Raw genomic sequence first — 25,989 nt, forward strand, 5'->3', positions numbered from 1 at the left:
ATCTATATTATACTGCATCACATTTATCTATATTATACTGCACGTTGGAAACATCCTCCCCGCATCCACTCTATCCAAGCCTTTCACAATTCTGCACATTTCAATGAGGTCCCCCTCTCATTCTTCTAAACTCCAGCGAGTGCAGGCCCTGTGCCGACAAACGTTCATCATAGGTTCACCCACTCATTCCTGGGATCATTTTTTGTGACCCTCCTCTGGACCCTCTCGAGTCCCAGCACATCCTTCGGCCCACAATGCCTGTGCCGAACATGATGCCAAGACCAACTATTATCTGCCTACAGATAATCCATATCCAATGGTGCTTTTGTTGTCACTTGTGCAAAAGTGGTAACACAGTGAAATACTTTTACACACAAACAGTCTAGTAAAGTATTGCCGTAACCCTGATCCTCAATTAGCAAGTGTACAGAAATGGTCCACTGAGCCCGCCTGCATGTTTTGCCGCCATTTTCACAGTGCACACTCTAGGTGGCGCAGTGGTAGAGTCGTTGTCTTAGATTGCTCACAGCGCCAGAGACACGGGTTCGATCCCGACGGCGGGCACTGTCTGTACGGAGTTTGTACGTTCTCCCCGTGAACTGCGTGGGTTTTTCTCCGAGATTATCGGTTTCCTCCCACACTCCAAAGACGTACAGGTTTGTAGGTTAAATATATCAGTCTGAAGAAGGGTCTCGATTCCTTCTCTCCCGAGATGCTGCCTGACCTGCTGAGTTACTCCAGCATTTTGTGAATAAATACCACAGGTTTGTAGGTTAATCGGCTCGGTATCAGTGTAAATTGTCCCTAGTGTCTGTAGGATAGTGTTAGTGTGCGGGGATCACTGGTCGGCACAGACTCGGTGGGCCGAAGGGCCTGTTTACGTGCTGTATCTCTAAAACGGAAGCTAAAGCTAAATCTGGAGGTGTGCGTTTTCACAGAGGGGAGAGGGAAGAAGAGGGAGTGGCCGGGGTGCGACTCGTCCTTGATTATGCTGCTGGCCTTGCCTCAGGCAGCTTGAGGTGTAAATGGAGTCAATGGAAGGGAGGTTGGTTTGTGTGACGGTCTGGGCCGCGTCCACAATCGCTGCGATTTCCTGCGGTATTTGATGGTACGGTTCCCAAACCATGCAGTGATGCATCCCGATATGATAAAAGAATGCGTCGACTGGGCTTGTATTCACTGGAATTTAGAAGGATGAGAGGGGATCTTATAGAAACTGTGATATCATGAGAGGTAGAGTCATAGAGGGGAGATACATTTCCTCCCGGTGGATGCAACAAGGACTACAAACCATCATGGCTGCCAGCAAAAGACTACAAAACCCATAGTCAGCAGGGCTGCCTGCCCTGCTGACACTGATTGCTGCTGACACTGATTGCTGCTGACACTGATTGCTGCTGATACTGATTGCTGCTGATACTGATTGCTGCTGACACTGATTGCTGCCCAGCTGAACCAGATGAGCTGATTGCCTCAGTGAGAGAGCTAAAAGAGAAGCAGTGTATTTAAAGAGAGAGACAACGACTGGAGCAGAGAGAAGCAGCGTTTGAGTCATATTTTGTAAGAAGGCAGCAAGCTACAGTTTTGATTTAACTCCCTGTTTTGGTTTTGTGTACCTGTCTGCAAACAATTAAGTTTACCTGTTTTTTGGAAAAGACCAAATATATGGAATTTAAGTTTGAAAACAAGAACTTTTCTGTCTTCATTTCCGGCACGCACACCTCCCAACCTTCAAGAGAAAAGCTCCCGACCTCTCAAGGCATCACAAAACATATAAAAATTCTTAAGGGATTGGACAGGCAAGATGCAGGAAAAATGTTCCCTCTGTTTTGGGGGAGTCCAGAACCAGGGGTCACAGTTTCAGAATAAGAGGTCGGCCGTTTAGGACTGAAATGAGGAAAACTTTTTTCACGCCACTGAGTTGTGAATCTGTGGAATTCTCTGCCACAGAGGCAGCGGAGGCCAATTCTCTGAATGCACCTATTGTCTATTGTCTATTGCCCGCAGTTTGTTGTTTCCACAAAATGTTGATGGATTTTGTTTTCCTTTTCCTTACAGACTTACTATGAAGATGGGGAGTACATCATTAGACAAGGGGCACGAGGAGATACGTTCTTCATTATTAGCAAAGGAAAGGTAAGTTGTCCGTGGAAATTAATTACCTGGTTCAGGGTGTACCAACCAATGTACTGACAAGCAAGCTGGATTGTGGCCTCTGGAATTATAAATACCTGGATCAGTGCAGCACAGAAACAGGCCCTTCGGCCTACCGCGTCCATGCCGACCATAATGCCAAGTTAAACTAATCTCCTCTGGTTTAGTTCAGTTTGAGTTTAGTTTATTGTCAATTCTACCGAGGTGCAGTGAAAAGCTTTTGTTGCGTGCTAACCAGTCAGTAGAAAGACAATATGCGATTACATTCCAGCCATCCACTGTGTACATGATAATGGGAATTACGTGAAAAACGCTTGGTGCTAGTTAAAGATAGCAAAGTCTGATCAAAGATAGTCCGAGGGTCTCCAATGAGGTAGATAGTAGCTCAGGACTGCTCTCTAGTAGTTGTTCAGCTTCCTGATAACAGCTGGGAAGAAACTGTCCCTGAAACTGGATGCGATCCATATCCCCCATTCCCTGCATATCCAAGTGCCTATCCAAATGTCTGCTAAACACTACTGTTGTATCTGCCTTCACCGCCACCTCTGGAAGTGGGTTCCAGTCACCCCCCACCTCTCTGTGTAAAAAAAAAAACTTTCCCCGCACATCTCCTCTCTCATAGACAATTGACAATAGACAATAGACAATAGGTGCAGGATGAGGCCATTCGGCCCTTCGAGCCAGCACCACCATTCAATGTGATCATGGCTGATCATTCTCAATCAGTACCCCGTTCCTGCCTTCTCCCCATACCACCTGACTCCGCTATCCTTAAGAGCTCTATCTAGCTCTCTCTCTTGAATGCATTCAGAGAATTGGCCTCCGCTGCCTTCTGAGGCAGAGAATTCCACAGATCTACAACTCTCTGACTGAAAAAGTTTTTCCTCATCTCCGTTCTAAATGGCCTACCCCTTATTCTTAAACTGTGGCCCCTTGTTCTGGACTCCCCCAACATTGGGAACATGTTTCCTGCCTCTAACGTGTCCAACCCCTTAATAATCATATACGTTTCGATAAGATCCCCTCTCATCCTGCTAAATTCCAGTGTATACAAGCCTAGTCGCTCCAGTCTTTCAACATATGACAGTCCCGCCATTCCGGGAATTAACCTAGTAAACCTACGCTGTACGCCCTCAATAGCAAGAATGTCCTTCCACAAATTTGGAGACCAAACTGAACACAGTACTCCAGGTGCGGTCCCAAAGCTAGTCCTCATCTCAAAGCTAGCCCTCTAGTCTTTGACATTTTTATGCAGGGGTGAAAGGTTCTATCCCTGTCTATCCCTCTCATAATATGATGTACTTCTATCAGGTCTTCCCTCAGCATCTGTCTGTCCTTGGTTACTACCCTCTGATCTGGGCATCATTCTGGTACTTGATTAGTACGGGTGTTCCTTATTCAGTATGGGTGTCAAAGGGTGTGGGGAGCAGGCAGGAGAATGGGGTTAGGAGGGAGAGATAGATCAGTCATGGTCGAATGGCGGAGTGAACTTGATGGGCCGAATGGCCTAATTCTACTCCCAACTCGTGATCTCATGACCTCTTCCGCACCATTCCCAAAGAGTCCTCGTCCTTCCTGTAGTTGGCCAATCAGAACTGCACATAATACACCAAATGCGGCCTCACCAATGTCTTATAAAACGACTGCAGCACATAGCCCCTGACTCCCGTACTAAATGAGAATCTGTCCATCTCTGCCTTAAAAATATCCATAGACTTGGCCTCCTGACTCCTATTCTCAATGCCCCAACCAATGAACGTATGCATTCATAGCAAGAGGATTTGAGTTTAGGAGCAGGGAGGTTCTGCTGCAGTTGTACAGGGCCTTGGTGAGACCGCACCTGGAGTATTGTGTGCAGTTTTGGTCTCCTAATCTGAGGAAAGACATTCTAGCCTTAGAGGGAGTACAGAGAAGGTTCACCAGATTGATCCCTGGGATGGCAGGACTTTCATATGAAGAAAGACTGGATAGACTGGGCTTATACTCGCTGGAATTTAGAAGACTGAGGGGGGATCTTATTGAAGCATATAAAATTCTTAAGGGGTTGGAGAGGCTAGATGCGGGAAGATTGTTCCTGATGTTGGGGAAGTCCAGAACAAGGGGTCACAGCTTAAGGATAAGGGGGAAGTCTTTTAGGACCGAGATGAGAAAACATTTCTTCACACAGAGAGTGGTGAATCTGTGGAATTCTCTGCCACAGAAGGTAGTTGAGGCCAGTTCATTGGCTATATTTAAGAGGGAGTTAGATGTGGCCCTTGTGGCTAAAGGGATCAGGGGGTATGTAGAGAAGGCAGGTACGGGATACTGAGCTGAATGATCAGCCATGATCATATTGAATGGCGGTGCTGGCTCGAAGGGCCGAATGGCCTACTCCTGCACCTATTTTCTATGTTTCTATGTTTCTATACCATACTCCATCTCGACCTCACTTACTATGGTGCTGCTGCAGAAGCAACAGCACAGCTACTAAAGAGCGGGAAGGTGGCGTAGTGGTAGAGCTGCTGCCTCACAGCGCCAGAGACCCGGGTACAATCCTGACCACGGGTGCTGTCTGTGCGGGCTTTGTACGTTCTCCCCGTCACCTGCACGGGTTTTCTCCAGGTGCTTCGGCTTCCTCCCACACTCCAAAGACATACTGGTTCGTAGGATAATTGGCTTCAGTAAAATTGTAAACTGTCCCTAGTGTGCGTAGGATAGTGTGAGCTTCCGGGACGATCGCTGGCCGGCACGGTCTCGGTGGGCCGAAGGGCCTGTTTACAATAGACAATAGACAACAGACAATAGGTGCAGGAGGAGGCCATTCGGCCCTTCGAGCCAGCACCGCCATTCAATGTGATCATGGCTGATCATTCTCAATCAGTACCCCGTTCTTGCCTTCTCCCCATACCCCCTGACTCCGCTATCCTTAAGAGCTCTATCTAGCTCTCTCTTGAATGCATTCAGAGAATTGGCCTCTACTGCCTTCTGAGGTAGAGAATTCCACAGATTCACAACTCTCTGACTGAAAGAGATTTTCCTCATCTCAGTTCTAAATGGCCTACCCCTTATTCTTAAACTGTGGCCCCTTGTTCTGGACTCCCCCCAACATTGGGAACATGTTTCCTGCCTCTAACGTGTCCAACCCCTTAATAATCTTATACGTTTCGATAAGATCTCCTCTCATCCTTCTAAATTCCGTGATGTATCTCTCAAGTTTTAGGATTACCGAACTCATCAGGAGGGCTGGCTCCGTCCTGGGGGGGGGGGGGGGGGGGGGGGTGAGGAGTTGGATTCACGGGAGGTGGTCTTGGAGGGGAGGGTGCCCCTCAAACTGCGGAGCATCTTGGACAATACGGCCCCACCCCCTCCTTGACACACCGGTCAACCTGAGGAGCACATTCAGCAACAGACTGGTTCAGCACAGAACGCCACAGGAGATCCTTCTTCCCTGTGGCTATCAAACCGTACAACTCCTCCCCTTTCTGCCGTGGGGTAGACTGAGACTGAGACTGATTCCTCTCCCCCCCACCCTCCCCACAATCTTTGCACATCCCCAAATCCCTTCCACTCATCACTTTAATTTCACGTTTCGTGCATTCTGTGTTTTTATGACTATTGGCAGACCAATTTCCCTCCTGGGATAAATAAAGTTTTATCGTATCGTATCACATCGTAAGTCTAAAGTCATTCAAATGCAGGTCTAAAATTTCTCAATGTGATTTTGTGCATAAAAAGAGCAGATTCACCCAAGATGGCATGCCTTGGATGCAAGCTGACTTTTGTTTAAAGCCTTATAATGTCAAATCTCCAAACCACAATGGACAATAGACAATAGGTGCAGGAGGAGGCCATTCGGCCCTTCGAGCCAGCACCGCCATTCAATGTGATCATGGCTGATCATTCTCAATCAGTACCCCGTTCCTGCCTTCTCCCCATACCCCCTGACTCCGCTATCCTTAAGAGCTCTATCCAGCTCTCTCTTGAATGCATTCAGAGAATTGGCCTCCACTGCCTTCTGAGGCAGAGAATTCCACAGATTCACAACTCTCTGACTGCGAAAAGTTTTTCCTCATCTCAGTTCTAAATTGCCTACCCCTTATTCTTAAACTGTGGCCCCTTGTTCTGGACTCCCCCACCATTGGGAACATGTTTCCTGCCTCTAACGTGTCCAACCCCTTAATAATCTTATACGTTTCAATAAGATCTCCTCTCATCCTTCTAAATTCCAGTGTATACAAGCCTAGTCGCTCCAGTCTTTCAACATACGACCGTAGCATTTTCCTTGCAATTGTACAGGGCCGAGACATTATAGAGCATAGAACATAGAAAAGGGACAGGGTCTGTGTTTAGTTTAGTTTAGTTTAGAAATACAGCGCGGAAACAGGCCCTTCGGCCCACCGAGTCCGCACCCACCAGCGGTCCCCGCACACTAACAATATCCTACACACGCCCGGAACAATTTTACACTTACACCAAGCCAATTGACTTACAAACCCTGTACGTCTCTGGAATGTGGGTGGAAACCGAAGATCTCGGGGAAAAACCACGCGGTCACGGGGAGAACCTACAAACTCCGTACAGACAAGCGCCCGTGGCTGGGATCGAACCGGTGTCTCTGACACTGTAAGGCAGCAACTATACTGCTGCGACACCGTGTTGCCCTATGGCCCACGGCATCTGTGCCCAACATGATGCCAAGCAATTAATCTCATTTGACTGCACTTATCCATCCCCCTCCATTCCCTGCACATCCATGTGCCCATCTGAAAGCCTCCTAAACTGTAACTTATCTGCCTTCACTGCCAGCTCCCTGATAACGTTTTGTTTAATTTAGTTTAATTTATTGTCATGTGTACCGAGGTACAGTAATAAGCTTTATTCACAAAATGCTGGAGTAACTCAGCAGGTCAGGCAGCATCTCGGGAGAGAAGGAATGGGTGACGTTTCGGGTCGAGACCCTTCTTCAGACTGATGTCAGGGGGGGCGGGACAAAGGAAGAATATAGGTGGAGACAGGAAGATAGAGGGAGATCTGGAAAGGGGGAGGTGAAGGGAGGGACAGAGGAACTATCTAAAGTTGGAGAAGTCGACGTTCATGCCACTGGGCTGCAAGCTGCCCAGGCGAAATATGAGGTGCTGTTCCTCCAATTTCCGGTGGGCCTCACTATGGCACTGGAGGAGGCCCATGACAGAAAGGTCAGACTGGGAATGGGGGGGGGGTTGAAGTGCTCGGCCACCGGGAGATCAGATTGGTTAACGCGGACCGAGCGCAGGTGTTGAGCGAAGCGATCGCCGAGCCTGCGTTTGGTTTCGCCGATGTAAATAAGTTGACATCTAGAGCAGCGGATGCAATAGATGAGGTTGGAGGAGGTGCCGGTGAACCTCTGTCTCACCTGGAAAGACTGTTTGGGTCCTTGGATGGAGTTGAGGGGGGAGGTGAAGGGACAGGTGTTGCATCTCGTGCGGTTGCAGGGGAAAGTGCCCGGGGATGGGGTGGTTTGGGTAGGAAGGGACGAGTGGACCTGTTGGAGACAGGAAGATAGAGGGAGATCTGGGAAGGAGGAGGGGAAGGGAGGAACCACCTATATCCTTCCTTTGTCCCGCCCCCCTGACATCAGTCTGAAGAAGGGTCTCGACCCGAAACGTCACCCATTCCTTCTCTCCCGAGATGCTGCCTGACCTGCTGAGTTACTCCAGCATTTTGTGAATAAATCGATTTGTACCAGCATCTGCAGTTATTTTCTTATACAACAGTGATAAGCGTTTTTGTTGCGTGCTAACCAGTCAGCCGAAAGACAATCCATTTACAATGTATCACAATACATTACAATCAATCCATTTACAATGTGTAGATACATGATAAGGGAATAACGTTTAGTGCGAGGTAAAGCCAGCAAAGTCCGGTCAAGGATAGTCCTAGGGTCATCAAAGAGGTAGACAGTAGTTCAGCACTGCTCTCTGGTTGTGGTAGGATGATTCAGTTGCCTGATAACAGCTGGGATGAAACTGTCCCCGAATCTGGAGGTGTGCGTTTTCACAGAGGGGAGAAGAGGGAGTTGCCGGGGTGCGACTCGTCCTTGATTATGCTGCTGGCTTTGCCGAGGCAGCGCGAGGTATAAATGGAGTATAATGATAAGGTGTTCCAGGCACCCACGACGCTCTGTGTAAAAAAGCTTGCCCCGCTCATCTCCTTTAAACTTTGCCCACCCTACTTTAAAGCTGTGCCCTCCAGTCCTTGACATTTCCAACTTGGAAAAAGGTTCTGACTCTCCCTGCCTCTCATAATTTGATAGACTTAATATGTTATGGCAGGGCAGCCTATATCTCTCGTTCCGACATTCCCCTGGCTCTCAGTCTGCAGAAGGGTCTCGACCCGAAAGGTCACCTGTTCCTTTTCTCCAGGGATGGTTGCCTGACCCGCTGAGTTACTCCAGCTTTTTGTGTCTGTCTTAAGTTAAATGTTACTCAGTTCCTCTTCTTCTTCTCCCCGAGAATAGCTGATTACCAATTTATTTCATGGATGCCGTTTCATTGAATTCCTCTGTGTGGTGATGCCCTAATTCTGCCTGAGACTGCCCCATAACAACTGGAGGTCTGCTTACAACACACGGGCACGTCAAAATATAATAATAATAATAATAATAATAATGCATTACATTTATATAGCGCTTTTCATATACTCAAAGACGCTTTACAGGGATTTAAAGAACATAGGGAAGTGAATAAATAGATAAATAAGTAAACGAACAGAGAAAGGAGACAGAAGGTGAGGTGACCTTCAGTGGTTGAAGGCAGTGCTGAAGAGGTGAGACTTCAGTGATGTTTTGAATGTGGTGAGTGAGGACGGTTTGGGGTAGTGAGTTCCATAGGGTGGGAGCAGCGATGGAGAAAGCCCTGTCCCCCCAGGATCTGAGTTTGGTCCGGATGGGGGGGGATAGGAGATTGGCAGCAGCAGAGCGGAGGGTGCAGGTGGGAGTGTGCCTGTGGAGGAGGTCAGTCAGGTAGGATGGGGCCAGGTTATGGAGGGCTTTGTAGGTCATGAGGAGGATTTTGTACTGGATTCTCTGGGGGTTGGGGAGCCAGTGGAGTTTGTAAAGGACGGGGGTGATATGGTCACGGATCGGGGTGTGGGTGAGTAGACGGGCAGCGGAGTTTTGAATGTATTGAAGTTTACTGATGATTTTTGAGGGTGCGCCATAGAGGAGGCTGTTGCAGTAGTCCAGACGGGAGGTGATGAAGGCGTGGATGAGGGTTTCTGCAGCTGTGGAGGAGAGGGACGGACGGAGACGGGCAATGTTTTTGAGGTGGAAGAAGGCTGTCTTTGTGATGTGTTTGATGTGTTTGTCGAAGGAGAGGGTTTGATCAAAGATGATTCCAAGATTCCGGATGTGAGGGGAGGTGGATACTGGGAGACCATCAATATTGAGGATGAAGTTTTGGGTGGATTTGGTGAGCGTTTTTGGACCAATGATGATGATTTCAGATTTGTTGCAAGACACATGATGCATGTTGAAAGGTCAGGAGAGAGCGGAGTGCTGGATAGAGTGCTGCTGGTGGAGCCTCTGCCTCGTGGCACCCAAGGACCCAGGTTCAATCCTGACCACGGGTGCAGTCTGCGTGGAACAGGCACATTTTCCCTAAGACCGCGTGGGTTTTCTCCGGATGCTCCGATTTCCTTGCACATCCCAAAGAGCACTTGAGGTTAACTGGCCTCTGCAGATTTCCAACGTGGTGTGAAGGGAGCGGATGAGAAACTGGGATAACATGGAACTTGGATGTAATGCCAGGGTCTATAAGGCGCGGGTCAGACCGCATTTGGAGTATTGTGAGCAATTTTGGACCCCATAATCTGAGGAAGGATGTGCTGGCTCTGGAGAGGGGTACATGGGAGGTTCATGAGAATGATCCCAGGAATGCGTGGGTTAACACGGTGGCGCGGCAGTAGAGTTGCTGCCTTACAGCGAATGCAGCGCCGGAGACTCGGGTTCGATCCTGACTAAGGGCGCCGTCTGTACAGAGTTTGTACGTTCTCCCCGTGATCTCTGCGTGGGTTTTCTCCGAGACCTTCGGTTTCCTCCCACACTCCAAAGACGTACAGGTATGTAGGTTAATTGACTGGGTAAAATGTTAAAAAAAAAAATTAAAAATTGTCCCTAGTGGGTGTAGGTTAATGTGCGGGGATCGCTGGGCGGCGCGGACTCGGTGGGCCGAAGGGCCTGTTTCCGCGCTGTATCTCTTAAATCTAAATCTAAATCTAAACATATAATGAGCATTTGACCGCACTGGGCCTCTACTCACTGGAATTTAGAATGATGGGGTGGTGGTGGGGGGAACTCATTGAAACTTACCGAATATTGAAAGGCCTGGATAGAGTGGATGTGGAGAGGATGTTTCCAATTTTGGGAGAGTCTAGAACCAGAGGTCACAGCCTCAGAATTAAAGGGCATTCCCTTAGGAAGAAGATGAGGTTGAATTTTTTTAGTCAGAGGGTGGTGAATCTGTGGAATTCATCGCCACTGTCGGTTGTGGAGGCCAAGTCAGTGGATGTTTTTAAGGCAGAGATGGATAGATTCTTAATTAGTATGGGTGTCAGGGGTTATGGGGAGAAGGCAGGAGCATGGGGTGAGGAGGGAGAGATAGATCGGCCATGATTAAATGGCGGAGTAAACTTGATGGGTCGAATGGCCTAATTCTGCTCCTAATCACATGAACTTATGAAATAGTGGATTTATTCACAAAATGCTGGAATAACTCAGCAGGTCAGGCAGCATCTCGGGAGAGAAGGAATGGGTGACGTTTCGGGTCGAGACCCTTCTTCAGTCTGAATTAAAGACCCTACTTCAGTCTGAAGTAGGGTCTCGACCCGAAACATCGCCCATTCCTTCTCTCCCGAGATGCTGCCTGACCTGCTGAGTTACTCCAGCATTTTGTGAATAAATACCTTCAATTGACTAATTTATACATTTCACAGGAGATGGAACCACTAATCTTAGCAAAGCAGAGCCGCAGTTTTGGAACAATTGTAGTATTAATAATAATTTTGGTGATGATGACTACTGATGATATTTAACCTCTTAATAATTATTATTAATTAGGCGCAGGCCACGGGGAGAACGTACAAACTCCGTACAGACAGCACCCGTAGTCAAGATTGAACCCGCGTCTCTGGCGTAGAAGGATGAGAGGAGATCTTATCGAAACGTATAAGATTATTAAGGGGTTGGACACGTTAGAGGCAGGAAACATGTTCCCAATGTTGGGGGGAGTCCAGAACCAGGGGCCACAGTTTAAGAATAAGGGGTAGGCCATTTAGAACTGAGATGAGGAAAAACTTTTTCAGTCCGAGAGTTGTGAATCTGTGGAATTCTCTGCCTCAGAAGGCAGTGGAGGCCAATTCTCTGAATGCATTCAAGAGAGAGCTAGATAGATAGATCTTAAGGACAGCGGAGTCAGGGGGGTATGGGGAGAAGGCAGGAACGGGGTACTGATTGAGAATGATCAGCCATGATCACATTGAATGGCGGTGCTGGCTCGAAGGGCCGAATGGCCTCCTCCTGCACCTATTGTCTATTGTCTATTAAGGCAGCAACTCTATCGCTGTGCCTTTTGCACGAGAGGTGGATAAAGAGGAGATTTAGGCAGGGGAATTGGGCAGGGGAATTTTGTGCGACCTTCTTCCACATTAAATTAGAGTAATAGAATCAGACGGCACTGAGATTGGCCCTTCGGCCCAACTCTTCCATCAAAAATTGGAGGAACAGCACCTCATATTTCGCTTGGGCAGCTTACACCCCAGCGGTATGATCATTGACTTCTCTAACATCTAGTAGCCCTTGCTTTCCCTCACTCTCCATCCCCTCCCCCTTCCCAGTTCTCCAGCCAGTCTTACTGTCTCCGACTACATTTTATCGCTGTATCGCCCACTCCCCCGACATTAGTCTGAAGAAGGGTCTCGACCCGAAACGTCACCCATTCCTTCTCTCTGAGAAGGAGTTACTCCAACATTTTGTGACCATCTTCGATTGAAACCAGCATCCGTAGTTCTTTCCTACAAATTTTGTGTGTCCCATCTAAGTTAGCCGCATTTACCCGCATTTGAACTGTATCCCTCTAAAACCTTCCCATTCATGTATCTGTCTTAGTGTAGCGACCATAGAGAATGGTCCAGGTCGTCGAACCCTCGGATTGGCCAGCGAGGTCACGTGGGAACGCGACCATGGGGATTGGTCCAGGGAGCGACATCGCTGATTGGCCAGCGATGTCAGGTGCGCGTTTGGCGCCCGATTTAGTCAGTTCGGCGAAGTCTTCAAGGAAGACAGTAAGTTTGTAATGGTTGTCCTTTACCTTGTTGTTTAACTCTGTATTCGAAGATTGCGGCTGCAATAAACTTCTTCTACAACCAACAAGTTTCGGACTCGCCATATTAGTGTCTTTTAAATATTGTTATAGTACCTGCCTCAACTACCTCCTCTGGCAGGTCTTTCATACTATACCCACCACTATCTGCGTTAAAAAAACATGCCCCTCAGGTTCCTATTAGATCTTGCCCCTCTCACTTCTAGCCAGTGTCCCCTGGCTCGTGATTCCCTGGTCTGGATAAAAGGCCGTGCATTCAGCCTATCAATTAAAGGGTGGCACGATGGCGCAGTTGGGCGCCACGGTGGCGCAGCGGTAGAATGGCTGCCTTACAGCGCCGGAGACCCGGGTTCGATCCTGACTATGGGCGCTGTCCGTACGGAGTTTGTACGTTCTCCCCATGACCTGTGTGGGTTTTCTCCGGGTGCGCCTGTTTCCTCCCACACTCCAAAGACCTACAGGTTTGCAGGTCAATTGGCTTGGGTAAAATTGTATATTTTCCTTCTTGTGTAGGGTAAGTGATGATCGCTGGTCGGCGCGGACTTGGCTGGCCGCAGGGCCTGTTTCTGCATTGTATCTCTGAAGTTGAAAAGTCTAGTCTAAACTGGTTCTGATGGAACTTGAAATATTAATATTCAGCCAACCGAGCCATTTTTAGCTTCTATCTGCAAAAGCATTAATTTCATCTCACAGAATTATTAATGCCATTTGCATTGTAATTTAATTTAATCTGAACGCTGCCTTTCCACATCTAATGGTTTAATTATGATATTTTTCATTTTAATGAGAGTATTGACCACATTTGCAGGTTCAATCGAAAACCTGTTACTCTTTCAATTTTGCGGAGTTGAGATCAAGACTTGAGACCATTATCATGACATAAAAGACCAAGGATCAATTATAGTTTCGTTTATTATTATAGTCACGCGTACCGAGGTACAGTGAAAAGCTTTTGTGTTGAGTGCAATCCAGTCAGTGGAAAGACTATGCATGATTACAATCAAGCTGTCCACCGTATACAGATACAGGATAAAAGGTATAACATTTAGTCCAAGATAAACATAGAAACATAGAAAATAGGTGCAGGAGTCGGCCATTCGGCCCTTCGAGCCAGCACCGCCATTCAATATGATCATAGCTGATCATCCAAAATCAGTACCCCCATATCCCTTGATTTCATTAGCCTAAAGAGCTAAATCTAACTCTCTCTTGAAAGCCTCCAGTGAATTGGCCTCCACTGCCTTCTGTGGCAGAGAATTCCACAGATTCACAAGTCTCTGGGTGACATTTTTTTTCCTCATCTCAGTCCTAAATGGCTTACCCCTTATTCTTAAACTGTGACCCCTGGTTCTGGACTCCCCAATCATCGGGAACATTTTTCCTGCATGGAGACGATTTTTTCTGCATAGAGTCCAGCAACGTCCGATTAAAGATATGTAAAAAGGAACTGCAGGTGCTGGAGTACACTGAAGATAGATACAAAATGCTGGAGCAACTCAGAGGACCAGGCAGCTTCTGGAGACAAGGAATAGGTTCCTTTTCTCCAAAGATTCTGCTTGACCAGCTGAGTTGCTCCAGCATTTTGTGTCTATCTCTGATTAAAGATAGTTCATAGGTCTCCAATGGGGCAGATGGGAGGTCAGGACCCGACTCTAGCTGGTGAGAGGACCGCTCAGTTGCCTGATAACAGCTGGGAAGAAACTGTCCCTGAATTTGGAGGTGTGCATTTTCAAACTTCTGTACTTCTTGCCCGACGGGAGAGGGGAGAAGAGAGAGTGACCGGGGGCGAGACTTGTCCTTGATTATGCTGGTGGCCTTGCCGAGGCAGCGCGAAGTGTGGATGGGGTCAATGGAGAGGAGGTTGGTTTGTGTGATGGTCTGGGCTGTGTCCACAACTCTCTGGAATTTCTTGCAGTCTTGGATAAAGATGTTCCCAAACAATACTGTTTATTCACAAAATGCTGGAGTAACTCCGTAAGTCAAGCAGCATCTCCGGAGAGAAGGAATGGGTGACGTTTCAGGTCGAGACCCTTCTTCAGTCTGAGTGGGCGGATACATGGCAGATGCAGTTTAATGTAGATAAGTGTGAGGTTATTCACTTTGGAAGTAAGAATAGAAAGGCAGATTATTATCTGAATGGTGTCAAGTTAGGAGGAGGGGGAGTTCAACGAGATCTGGGTGTCCTAGTGCATCAGTCAATGAAAGGAAGCATGCAGGTACAGCAGGCAGTGAAGAAAGCCAATGGAATGTTGGCCTTCATAACAAGAGGAGTTGAGTATAGGAGCAGAGGTCCTTCTACAGTTGTACCGGGCCCTGGTGAGACCGCACCTGGAGTACTGTGTGTAGTTTTGGTCTCCAAATTTGAGGAAGGATATTCTTGCTATGGAGGGCGTGCAGCGTAGGTTCACTAGGTTAATTCCCGGAATGGCGGGACTGTCGTATGTTGAAAGGCTGGAGCGATTGGGCTTATATACACTGGAATTTAGAAGGATGAGGGGGGATCTTATTGAAACATACAAGATAATTAGGGGATTGGACACATTAGAGGCAGGAAACATGTTCCCAATGTTGGGGGAGTCCAGAACAAGGGGCCACAGTTTAAGAATAAGGGGTAGGCCATTTAGAACGGAGATGAGGAAGAACTTTTTCAGTCAGAGAGTGGTGAAGGTGTGGAATTCTCTGCCTCAGAAGGCAGTGGAGGCCAGTTCGTTGGATGCTTTCAAGAGAGAGCTGGATAGAGCTCTTAAGGATAGCGGAGTGAGGGGGTATGGGGAGAAGGCAGGAACGGGGTACTGATTGAGAGTGATCAGCCATGATCGCATTGAATGGCGGTGCTGGCTCGAAGGGCTGAATGGCCTACTCCTGCATCTATTGTCTATTGTCTATTGTCTATTGTCTATTGTCTATTGTCTATTGTCCTGAGATGCTGCCTGACCTGCTGAGTTACTCCAGCATTTTGTGAAATAAAAACCTTCGATTTGTACCAGCATCTGCAGTTATTTTCTTACACCATGGCTTTCAGTGACAATTTGACCTCAAAGTTGATTCTAACTTACTTATTGTGTGTGTCACAATTCTACATTTGAATAATGTAGGGTACAAAATGAATAATTTTAAATGAAAATGTTTTGCTGCCTTATTAATATTTGCTTAATCTTCCTTCAAGCCTTAACTCTTATGAAAATTTACAGTTCACTTCCTGCAAGATAATTAATAAATTATGCGCAATTATTAACATTAATGTGCGCACACAATAGTAAAGGACTCAGTGCACATCACACTTTCTAAACACAAGGTACGGCAGATGCTGGAATTTTGCCTAGAGGACAAAGTTTACTTTAGTTTAGTTTAGTTCAGAGATACAGCGCAGAAACAGGCCCTTCAGCCCACCGAGTCCGTACCCACCGGTGGTCCCCGCACATTAACACTATCCTTCACACAGTAGGGATAATTTTACATTTATACCAAGCCAATTAACCTACAAACCTATATGTCTTTGGAGTATAGGAGGAAACTGAAGATCACGGAAAAAACCCATGTGGCTTAAGGGGAGAACGTACAAACCCCGTACAGACAGCACCCGTAGTCGGAATCGAACCCGGGTCTCTGGCGCTGTAAGGCAGCAGCACTACCACTGCGCCACCGTGCCGCACAGTTCTGGAGTAACTCACAATAGTGAGTGATTCGGTGCACATAATCACTTTCTAGACTCAAGGGACTGCAGATGCAGGAATTTTGCGTAGAGCACAAAGTTCTGGAATAACTCGGAGGGTCAGGCGGCATCTTTAGACAAAGTCTGAAGGAGGGTCCCGACCCGAAATGTCACCCACCTACGTCTTCCAGAGATGTTGCCCGACCTGCTGAGTTACTCTGGCACTTTCCGTGAACACTTTCTACATTTCTATCAAGATGCATCTTCCTTCAATCCTTACGACATTTTCTTCCTCCCTAAGTTATTTCAAAGGAACTCCCAAACCCGATTGTGGACTAAACTCTAGATCCGCTAGAATCTGAAGAAGGGACCCGACCCTTCTCTTTTCTCCAAAGGGTGGCACGGTGGCGCAACGGTAGAGTTGCTGCCTTACAGAGCCAAGACCTGGGTCCGATCCTACTACAGGTGCTGTCTGTACGGAGTTTGTACGTTCTCCCCGTGACCTGCGTGGGTTTTCTCCGGGTGCCTCGGTTTCCTCCCACGCTCCAAAGTCGCGCAGGTTTGTAGTTTAATTTGGCTTTGGTAAAAATTGTAAGTTGTTCCTAGTCCATAGGATAGTGCTAGTGAACCCCATACTCTCAGTCAGGATGCTGGTCGGCGTGGACTCTGTAGGCCGAAGGGCCTGTTTCTGTGCCGTATCTTTAAACTAAACTAAATTCCGCACATTATTTTATACGCATCTATAAAATCACCCGTCAGCCTCCTACGCAAGGAATAAACTCAAGCTCTCCCTGTTGATCAGGGCCTCGAGTCCTGGCAGCAACCTTGTGAATCTTCTCTACACTCTTTCATGCTTAAAGCACCCTTTCCTCTGCTAAAATGAGTTGATGTTACATGACTTCATTAGAATGTGAAACAGAACAGAATGTCCAAACAATTTCCTCCTTGGTTTGCAATAAGTGAGTTAAGTTTAGTTTAGTTTAGTTTAGTTTCGAGATACAGCGCGGAAACAGGCCCTTCGGCCCACCGGGTCCGCGCCGACCAGCGATCCCCGCACATCAACACTATCCTACACACACTCGGGACAAGTCTTTTTACATTTACCAAACCAATTTACTTACACACCTGTACGTCTTTGGAGTGTGGGAGGAAAAGGAAGATCTAGGGGAAAACCCACGCAGTCACGGGGAGAACATACAAACTCCGCACAGACGGCACCCGTCGGGATCGAACCCGGGTTTCCGGCGCTGCAAGCCCTGTAAGGCAGCAACTCTACCGCTGCGCCACCGTACCGAGTTGACCTAAATCAAGAGGTTAGCCAGGCAACAGCATACATATATGAAGAAAGGAACTGCAGATGCTGGTTTATACCAAAGATTAACACAAAGTGTTGAAGTAAGTCAGGCAGCATCAGCATAATGGGTATTGTTTCGGGTCTGGACCCTTCTTCAGACCCATCTGGAGGAGGGTCCTGACCAAAAACGTCGTCCATCCTTTTCCTCCAAAGATACTGCCTGACCCGCTGAGTTACTCCAGATCTTTGTGTCTGTCTTCTATATAGTTTGGTGCCTATTTGACGGTTGTAATGTTGAGTAGCCTGATGGTTGTGGAGAAGAAGCTGTTCCTGAAATTGGACGTTACCGTTTTCAGGCTCCTGTACCTTCTTCCCGATGGCAGGAGTGAAATGAGAGCGTGGCCAGGGTGGTGTGGGTCTCTGACGATGCTGGCTGCCTTTTGTGAGGCAACGACTCCTGTAGATCCCTTCGACGGTAGGGAGGTCAGTACCTGTGATGGATCGGGCAGTGTTCACCGCTTAGAAACATCGAAAATAGGTGCAGGAGGAGGCCATTCGGCCCTTCGAGCCAGCACGGTCATTCATTGTGATCTTGGCTGATCGTCCACAATCAATAACCCGTGCCTGCCTTCTCCCCATATCCCTTGATTCCATTAGCCCCTGGAGGTCTATCTAACTCTCTCTTAAATCCATCCCGTGATTTGGCTTCCACTGCCCTCTGTGGCAGAGAATTCCACAAATTCACAACTCTCTGGGTGCAAACGTTCCTTCTCACCTCAGTTTTAAATGGCCTCCCCTTTATTCTAAGACTGTGGCCCCTGGTTCTGGACTCCCCCAACATTGGGAACATTTTTCCTGCATCTAGCTTGTCCAGACCGCTTTTCGCAGGCTCCTGGGCGTTCGAGTTGCTGAACCAGGTCGTGTTGCAACCGGTCAATATGCTCTCCACTGTACACCAGGACAACTGAGAAAGGGGCATTCAGATTGAAGAGTTAACGCCCTGCACTCCCAGGATAATAAGTAACGATGTGCTTTGGTTTGTTGGCAGGTGAATGTAACTCGAGAAGAATCGTCAAATGAGGAAGCCGTGTTTATCCGCACTTTGGGGAAGGGAGATTGGTTTGGAGAGAAGGCTCTTCAGGGGTAAGTTCACTCGAAATTGTACTCACAAAGGTCATGCTTGTCCACAAAAACCCTGCCTCAAAGCCTTTCACGGTAGCGGTTAAATTAAGTGGAATCAATGCAGTTAAAACGAGTTTTACAGAGGATTAAAACAACATTCTTTCCAACTTTTTACATAAAAAGTCAATTCACTGTTCGACAGGAAGGCAATGAGCATGGAACGGATCATAAGGTCATAAGGGACAGGAGTCGAATTAGGCCATTCGGCCCATCAAGTCTACTCCGCCATTCAATCATGGCTGATCTATCTCCCCCCTCCTAACCCCATTCTCCTGCCTTCTACCCATAACCTCTGACACCCGTTCTAATGAAGAATCTAAGGCAACAGTATACATACGTATGTGTAGATATGGAACTGCAGATGCCTTAGCACAGAATGACCACAGAGGTTGTTATCAATTAACTCCTCGTTGTAAACGGTGTGACTACTGCAAGGAGTTTCTATTTTCAGCCCTGATCGCCAAGACACAGCTGGCTGAAGACAAGTCCCGACCGAGCGTGGGTCTTTAACGTTGGAGTGTTGTTCTGCTATTGAAGCAGGCACAGGCGAACCTGATACTGCCTGGTGTTTGCAGTGGGTATTTAGAGCGTATTACCAGAGTCACCCCACTGAGTTTGGATGATCATAAAACAAGAACAAAGCCTCAGATCTCTGCTTGACTGCATACTCCTTTCCGGTCCATTACAATATGCTGAACCATGGATTACTGCACTTCATTGTTACGTGACCAAGTTCTGGGGATTCCTTTCTGATGTGTTCGAAATCCTTTGTAGGTTTTGTTTTTGATTGATTGATTGATTGATAAACACAATACGGAAACAGGCCCTTCGGCCCACACTGACCGTCGATCACCCCGTTCACTTTCATTCTCTGTGTAGATTTAGATTTAGATTTAGATTTAGAGATACAGCGCGGAAACAGGCCCTTCGGCCCACCGAGTCCGCGCCGCCCACCGATCCCCGCACATTAACACTATCCTACACACATTAGGGACAATTTTTACACTTACCCAGTCAATTAACCTACATACCTGTACCTCTTTGGAGTGTGGGAGGAAACCGAAGATCTCGGAGAAAACTCACGGGGAGAACGTACAAACTCGTTCAGACGGCGCCCGTAGTCAGGATCGAACCTGAGTCTCCGGCGCTGCATTCGCTGTAAGGCAGCAACTCTACCGCTGCGCCACCGTGACCGCCCTGAAGGTAGACACAAAAGGTAGACACAAAATGCTGGAGTAACTCAGTGGGACAGGCAGCATCTCTGGAGAGAAGGGAACGGGTGACGTTTCGGGTCGAGACCCTTCTTCAGACTGTTTTGGGATAAGGGAAACGAGAGATATGGGCGATGATGTGGAGAGAAAAAAAACAATGAACGAAAGATATGCAAAAAAATGACGATGATATAGGAAACAGACTGTAGGGTGAAAACGAGAAGCTGGTGCGACTTGGGTGGGGGAGGGATAGTAAGAGAGGGAATGACAGGGCTACCTGAAGTGAGAGAAATCAAATTCATACCACTGGGCCGTAAGCCGCCCAAGCGAAATATGAGATGCTGTTCCTCCAATTTATGTTTACCTCATTTATTCTATGTTTAGTTTAGTTTAGCTTAGAGACACAGCATGGAAAGATGCCTTTCGGCCCATCGGGTCCATACTGAACTGTCCATCGTTCACCCATTCACATTCAGAGGTATTTATTCACAAAATGCTGGAGTAACTCAGCAGGTCAGGCAGCATCTCAGGAGAGAAGGAATGGGTGACGTTTCAGGTCGAGACCCTTCTTCAGACTGATGTCAGGGGGGCGGGACAAAGGAAGGATATAGGTGGAGACAGGACCCATTCACATTCATTCTATGTTTAGTTTAGTGTATAGATACAGCATGCAAACAGGCCCTTCAGTCCACCGAGTCCACAATGGCCATTGATCCCTCATTCACGCTAGTTCTATCTTTGGTTTGGTTTCGTTTAGTTTAGCGATACAGCATGGAAAAAGGCTCATCGGGCCCACCGAGTCCGCATCGACCAGCGATCAATCACCATGTACATTAACCCTACCCTACACACTAGGGATAATTTACAATATTATTGAAGCCGATTGGCCTACAGAACCGGCACGTCTTTGGAGTGTGGGAGGTACTTGGAGCACCCTGGTTAATTCCCGGAATGGCGGGACTGTCGTATGTTGAAAGGCTGGAGCGATTGGGCTTGTATACACTGGAATTTAGAAGCATGAGAGGGGATCTTATTGAAACATATAAGATAATTAGGGGATTGGACACATTAGAGGCAGGAAACATGTTCCCAATGTTGGGGGAGTCCAGAACAAGGGGCCACAGTTTAAGAATAAGGGGTAGGCCATTTAGAACGGAGATGAGGAAGAACTTTTTCAGTCAGAGAGTGGTGAAGGTGTGGAATTCTCTGCCTCAGAATGCAGTGGAGGCCAGTTCGTTGGATGCTTTCAAGAGAGAGCTGGATAGAGCTCTTGAGGATAGCGGAGTGAGGGGGTATGGGGAGAAGGCAGGAACGGGGTACTGATTGAGAGTGATCAGCCATGATCGCATTGAATGGCGGTGCTGGCTCGAAGGGCTGAATGGCCTACTCCTGCACCTATTGTCTATTGTCTATTGTAAAACCCACGCGTTTCACGGGGAGAACGCACAAACTCCGTACAGACAGCACCCGTAGTCAGGATCGAACCCGGGTCACTGGCGCTGTGAGCCAGCAACTCCACCGTGCCACCATCATCAGATCCCGTTGTCACTTCTCCTCCACTCCCATCAAAGGCTGAGGTCCAGCATTGTGGTAAAAATAAATTGGAACGATGAAAAATGAGCAACTTTCATGTGTTTTGTTACAGCATATGTGAATGTTTTTTTTCTTCTATTTACCCTGATTTTAGGCTTTAGTTTTGAGTTTATTAAGATTTAAGTAGACAATAGACAATAGAAATTTTGTAGGGGAAAATTGTGGAGGAATGCAAGACTGACAGACAAAGGAGGTGATTGCTAAGAACATAAAGGAGTTAAACCGTCTGAACGTACACATTCCTTTTTGGTTTACGTCCCATTAGCACTGATTGCTACTCTGGCTTCTGTCCATTAAACTCATCAGGGCTATAATCAGTGATATATTCTAGCAGATTACCATCCAGACGGTGCGAATTACCTTCTAATATCTCTGATTCTAAACGGAAGCATATGAAATAATTCAAGGTGGACACGAGAGACTGCAGATGCTTGATTCTTGAGCTAAACACAAAGTGCTGGAAGAGCTCAATCATGGAGGGAAATGGACAGGCAACATTTCAGGTCAGGATCCACCTTCGACCTGTCCCAAGCTGAAATGTCACCTACCCATTTTCTCCAGAGATGCTGCCAGACCCACACGCTGAATGGCTCCAGAATTCTGTGTCTGTCTTTGGTATAAATCAGCATCTGCAGTTCCTTTTTAGAGTACTGGAATCATAGAGTGACACAGTGTGGAAACAGGCCACTCAACCCAACTCGCCCACACCGGCCAACATGTGCCATCAACACTAGTCCCAACTGCCTGCGCTTGGTACATATCCCTCCAAACCTGTCCTAGCCATGTACCTGTCTAACTGTTTCTTAAGCGTTGGGATAGTCCCCAGCCTCAACTACCTCCTCTGGCAGCTCGTTCCGTACACCCACCACCTAATTATATATAACATAGGTCCTGAATCTGAAATGTTGTATTTCTGCAGATGCTGCCTGACCTGCTGATTTTTTTTCCAGGTATCTACTGTAGATTCTGCAAGTTCTCGAACAATCTTTCCCTCCTTCAATAGACAATAGGTGCAGGAGTAGGCCATTCGGCCCTTCGAGCCAGCACCGCCATTCAATGTGATCATGGCTGATCATTCTCAATCAGTACCCCGTTCCTGCCTTCTCCCCATACCCCCTGACTCCGCTATCCTTAAGAGTTCTATCTAGCTCTCTCTTGAATGCATTCAGAGAATTGGCCTCCACTGCCTTCTGAGGCAGAGAATTCCACAGCTTCACAACTCTCTGACTGAAAAGGTTTTCCCGTCATCTCCGTTCTAAATGGCCTACCCCTTATTGTTAAACTGTGGCCCCTGGTTCTAGACTCCCCCAACATTGGGAACGTGTTTCCTGCCTCTAACGTGTCCAACCCCTTAATAATCTTATACGTTTCGATAAGATCCCCTCTCATCCTTCTAAATTCCTTGACACTTCTCGGCCGCTCGGCCCGTCCTCCCCGTCCCGACCCCGCCCTCGAGCCGTCTCGAGCCGTCTCGAGAGAAGAGCGAGGGTGAAGCAGGTTTTGCCATATTATCTTTGCTTCTTCTGGGGTGCTGACACCAGCAGGGTTAATAAAGTGCCATTCCGAGCAGGCTAATGGTGCTTAAGTACGCCGTGGAGACAGCAATCCATCTCCGTAAAGCAGGAACGTTACAGTTGCATTGGCTGTAATTCGATTTCTGCAGAGGTTACGTTGCACAGCCAGTTTGTTAATGGGGCTTTAATCGCAGTGGAACTCAAAAAAAACCATGCCCTGGTCTTTTGATTTAGTAGGGAAATTAAATTATCCGAAGCGCATTATTATTCTGAAGCTTTTAACCTAAAGTAGCCTTGCGGTGATGTTGGAACGTCTGTTGGGTTCAGTGCCAGTATTGGGGTGGCACAGTGGTGCAACGGTAGAATTACTGCCTTACAGAGACCTGGGTTCGACCCTAACTACAGGGAGTTTGTACGTTCTCCCTGTGACCACGTGGGTTTTCTTCGGGTGCTCCGGTTTCCTCCCACACTCCAAAGACGTGCGGGCTTCTTTAAATTGTCCCCAGTGTGTAGGATAGAGCTAGTGTGTGCGGGGTGATCGCTGGTCGGCACGGGCTCGGTGGGCCGAAGGGCCTGTTTCTACACTGTATCTCTAAACTAAAAACCCGAATCAAGTTCAGTAAGTACAAAAGGCAAGGCGCTCGAGTAACTGAGAATGATCAGCCATGATCACATTGAATGGCAGTGCTGGCTCGAAGGGCCGAATGGCCTCCTCCTGCACCTATTGTCTATTATCTATTGTCTATAACAGCGAGTCAGGCAGCAATTGTGGGGGGAAGGATGTGTGCCATTTTGGATTGGGATGTTTTGTTATGTTCAGCAGGTCACGGAGAGAAGGTACAAACTCTGTACAGATGGCACCGGTCGAAACTGGGTCTCTGGTGCAGTAAGGCAGCCATCGTGCTACCAGCTAATTTACTTTTAATCTTTGGAATTTTAGGTCGTGGTGACTCAAATCACTGCCAGAGGTATTTAGTGGGTAATCAGCAACAGTGAAAGGGCAGCACTGTGGCGCAATGGGTAGAATTGCCGTCTCACAGCGCCAGAGACCCGGGTTCGATCCTGACTACGGGTGCTGTCTTTACGGAGTTTGTACGTTTTCCCTGTTTTTGCGTGGGTTTTCACCGGGTGCTCCGGTTTCCTCCCACACTCTAAAGACGTGCGATTTTGTAGGTTAATCTGCTTCTGTAAATTGTCCCCAGTGGAATTTAGAAGGATGAGAGGAGGGAGATCTTATCGAAACGTATGAGATTATTAAGGGGTTGGACACATTAGAGGCAGGAAACATGTTCCCAATGTTGGGGGAGTCCAGGACAAGGGGCCACATTTTACGAATAAGGGGTAGGCCATTTAGAACGGAGATGAGGAAAAACCTTTTCAGTCAGAGAGTTGTAAATCTGTGGAATTCTCTGCCTCAGAAGGCAGTGGAGGCCAATTCTCTGAATGCATTCAAGAGAGAGCTAGATAGAGCTCTTAAGGATAGCGGAGTCAGGGGGTATGGGGAGAAGGCAGGAATGGGGTACTGATTGAGAATGATCAGCCATGATCACATTGAATGGCGGTGCTGGCTCGAAGGGCCGAATGGCCTACTCCTGCACCTATTGTCTATTGTCTATTGTGTAGGATAGAGCTAGTGTGTACGGGGTGATCGCAGGTCGGCACGGACTCGGTGGGCCGAAGGGCCTGTTTCCCCGCTGTATTTCGAAACTAAACTAAACTAACGATTTCATTTTCACGAACTCAAAGGCGAACTTCAATTTCCGGAAGGCACATTAGTTGCATTAATGAGGAGGGTTCAGTTTATGAATGAGACTAATGCAATTTCATAAGTGCTTATTGAATAAGTTATTGAGCAGTTAATTTTTCTTGTTTCCCAAAGATTAATGCACATGTTCATTTAATACAGTGAGGATAATGCATGTTAATTGAAATATAAATTATGAGTATATATCAATTAGATATAATTTAAGACTCAGGGTCCAAGTCGTGTACTAGGGTTGTGAATACAATTATCCAGGCTTACACTGCGGTAGAATGGGGAAGAATTGCTTCATGCTGAATATGCACCGATCAGCCGAAACATTATGACCACTGACAGTCGAAGTGAATAACATTGATTATCTTGTTACAATGGCACCTGTCAAGGGGTGGGATGTATTAGGCAGCAAGTGAACAGTCAGTTCTTGAAGTTGATGCAGGAGGAACGGGCAGGAGTAAAGACCTGAGTGACTTTGACAAGGGCCAATTTGTTATGGCCAGATGACAGGGTTCGATCCTGACTACGGGTGCTGTCTGTACGGAGTTTGTACGTTCTCCCCGTGACCTGCGTGGGTTTTCTCCGAGATCTTCGGTTTCCTCCCACACTCCAAAGACGTACAGGTTTGTAGGTTAATTGGCTGGGCAAATGTAAAAATTGTCCCTGCTGCGTGTAGGTTAGTGTTAATGTGCGGGGATCGCTGGTCGGCGCGGACCCGGTGGGCCGAAAGGGCCTGTTTCCGCACTGTAAATCTGAACTAGAACTTATGAGCTTTTCTTACACTTGCACTGGGTCCTAGTGCATCTCCTGGTTGTATGCTCTATTTTCCAACACAGTGGACACTTTGGGAGATCATCCGTGGTAACCTGCACATTGAAATACCAAGTTTCAAGCCATCAGCAACGACGGTTTGCATGATGTTAATTTCTTGTGCAAGGATCGAACACTGGATGGTACTCCACCATTTTGTGTCCAATTTTCGGTGTAAGCCGGCATCTGCAGTCCCTTCCCGCAGGCGACACGGGATGACTTTTCCCTGTCCCCGCTTGGGTTTCCTGCGGGCGCTCCGGTTTCCTCCCACACTCCAGAGACTGTGTGCGGGCCTTGCATTCTCAGCCTCTCAGAAACGCTGGAGGAAATTGCAGTTAAAATCTCAAGTGGTAAACCTAAGCGAGGGGCACCCCGACAAATCCGGCGCTGACCCACGATGACAATAGACAATAGGTGCAGGAGGAGGCCATTCGGCCCTTCGAATCCACAGATTCACAACTCTCTGACTGAAAAGGTTTTTCTTCATCT

At 47.5% G+C, this 25,989-nt stretch overlaps 1 protein-coding gene across 1 annotated transcript in view; it reads left to right on the forward strand.

Annotated features, from left to right (window-relative positions):
• Window positions 1-25,989, forward strand: part of prkg1b (protein kinase cGMP-dependent 1b) — a 422,934-nt gene that overhangs the window by 274,715 nt on the left and 122,230 nt on the right. The window contains exons 6-7 of the mRNA XM_078412759.1: window positions 2,059-2,136; window positions 18,483-18,577. Coding sequence (XP_078268885.1) covers window positions 2,059-2,136; window positions 18,483-18,577 — 173 coding nt within the window. The remainder of the gene's footprint in view (window positions 1-2,058; window positions 2,137-18,482; window positions 18,578-25,989) is intronic.

This window comes from Rhinoraja longicauda, chromosome 16, assembly GCF_053455715.1.
Source record: "Rhinoraja longicauda isolate Sanriku21f chromosome 16, sRhiLon1.1, whole genome shotgun sequence".
Lineage (NCBI taxonomy): Eukaryota > Metazoa > Chordata > Chondrichthyes > Rajiformes > Arhynchobatidae > Rhinoraja > Rhinoraja longicauda.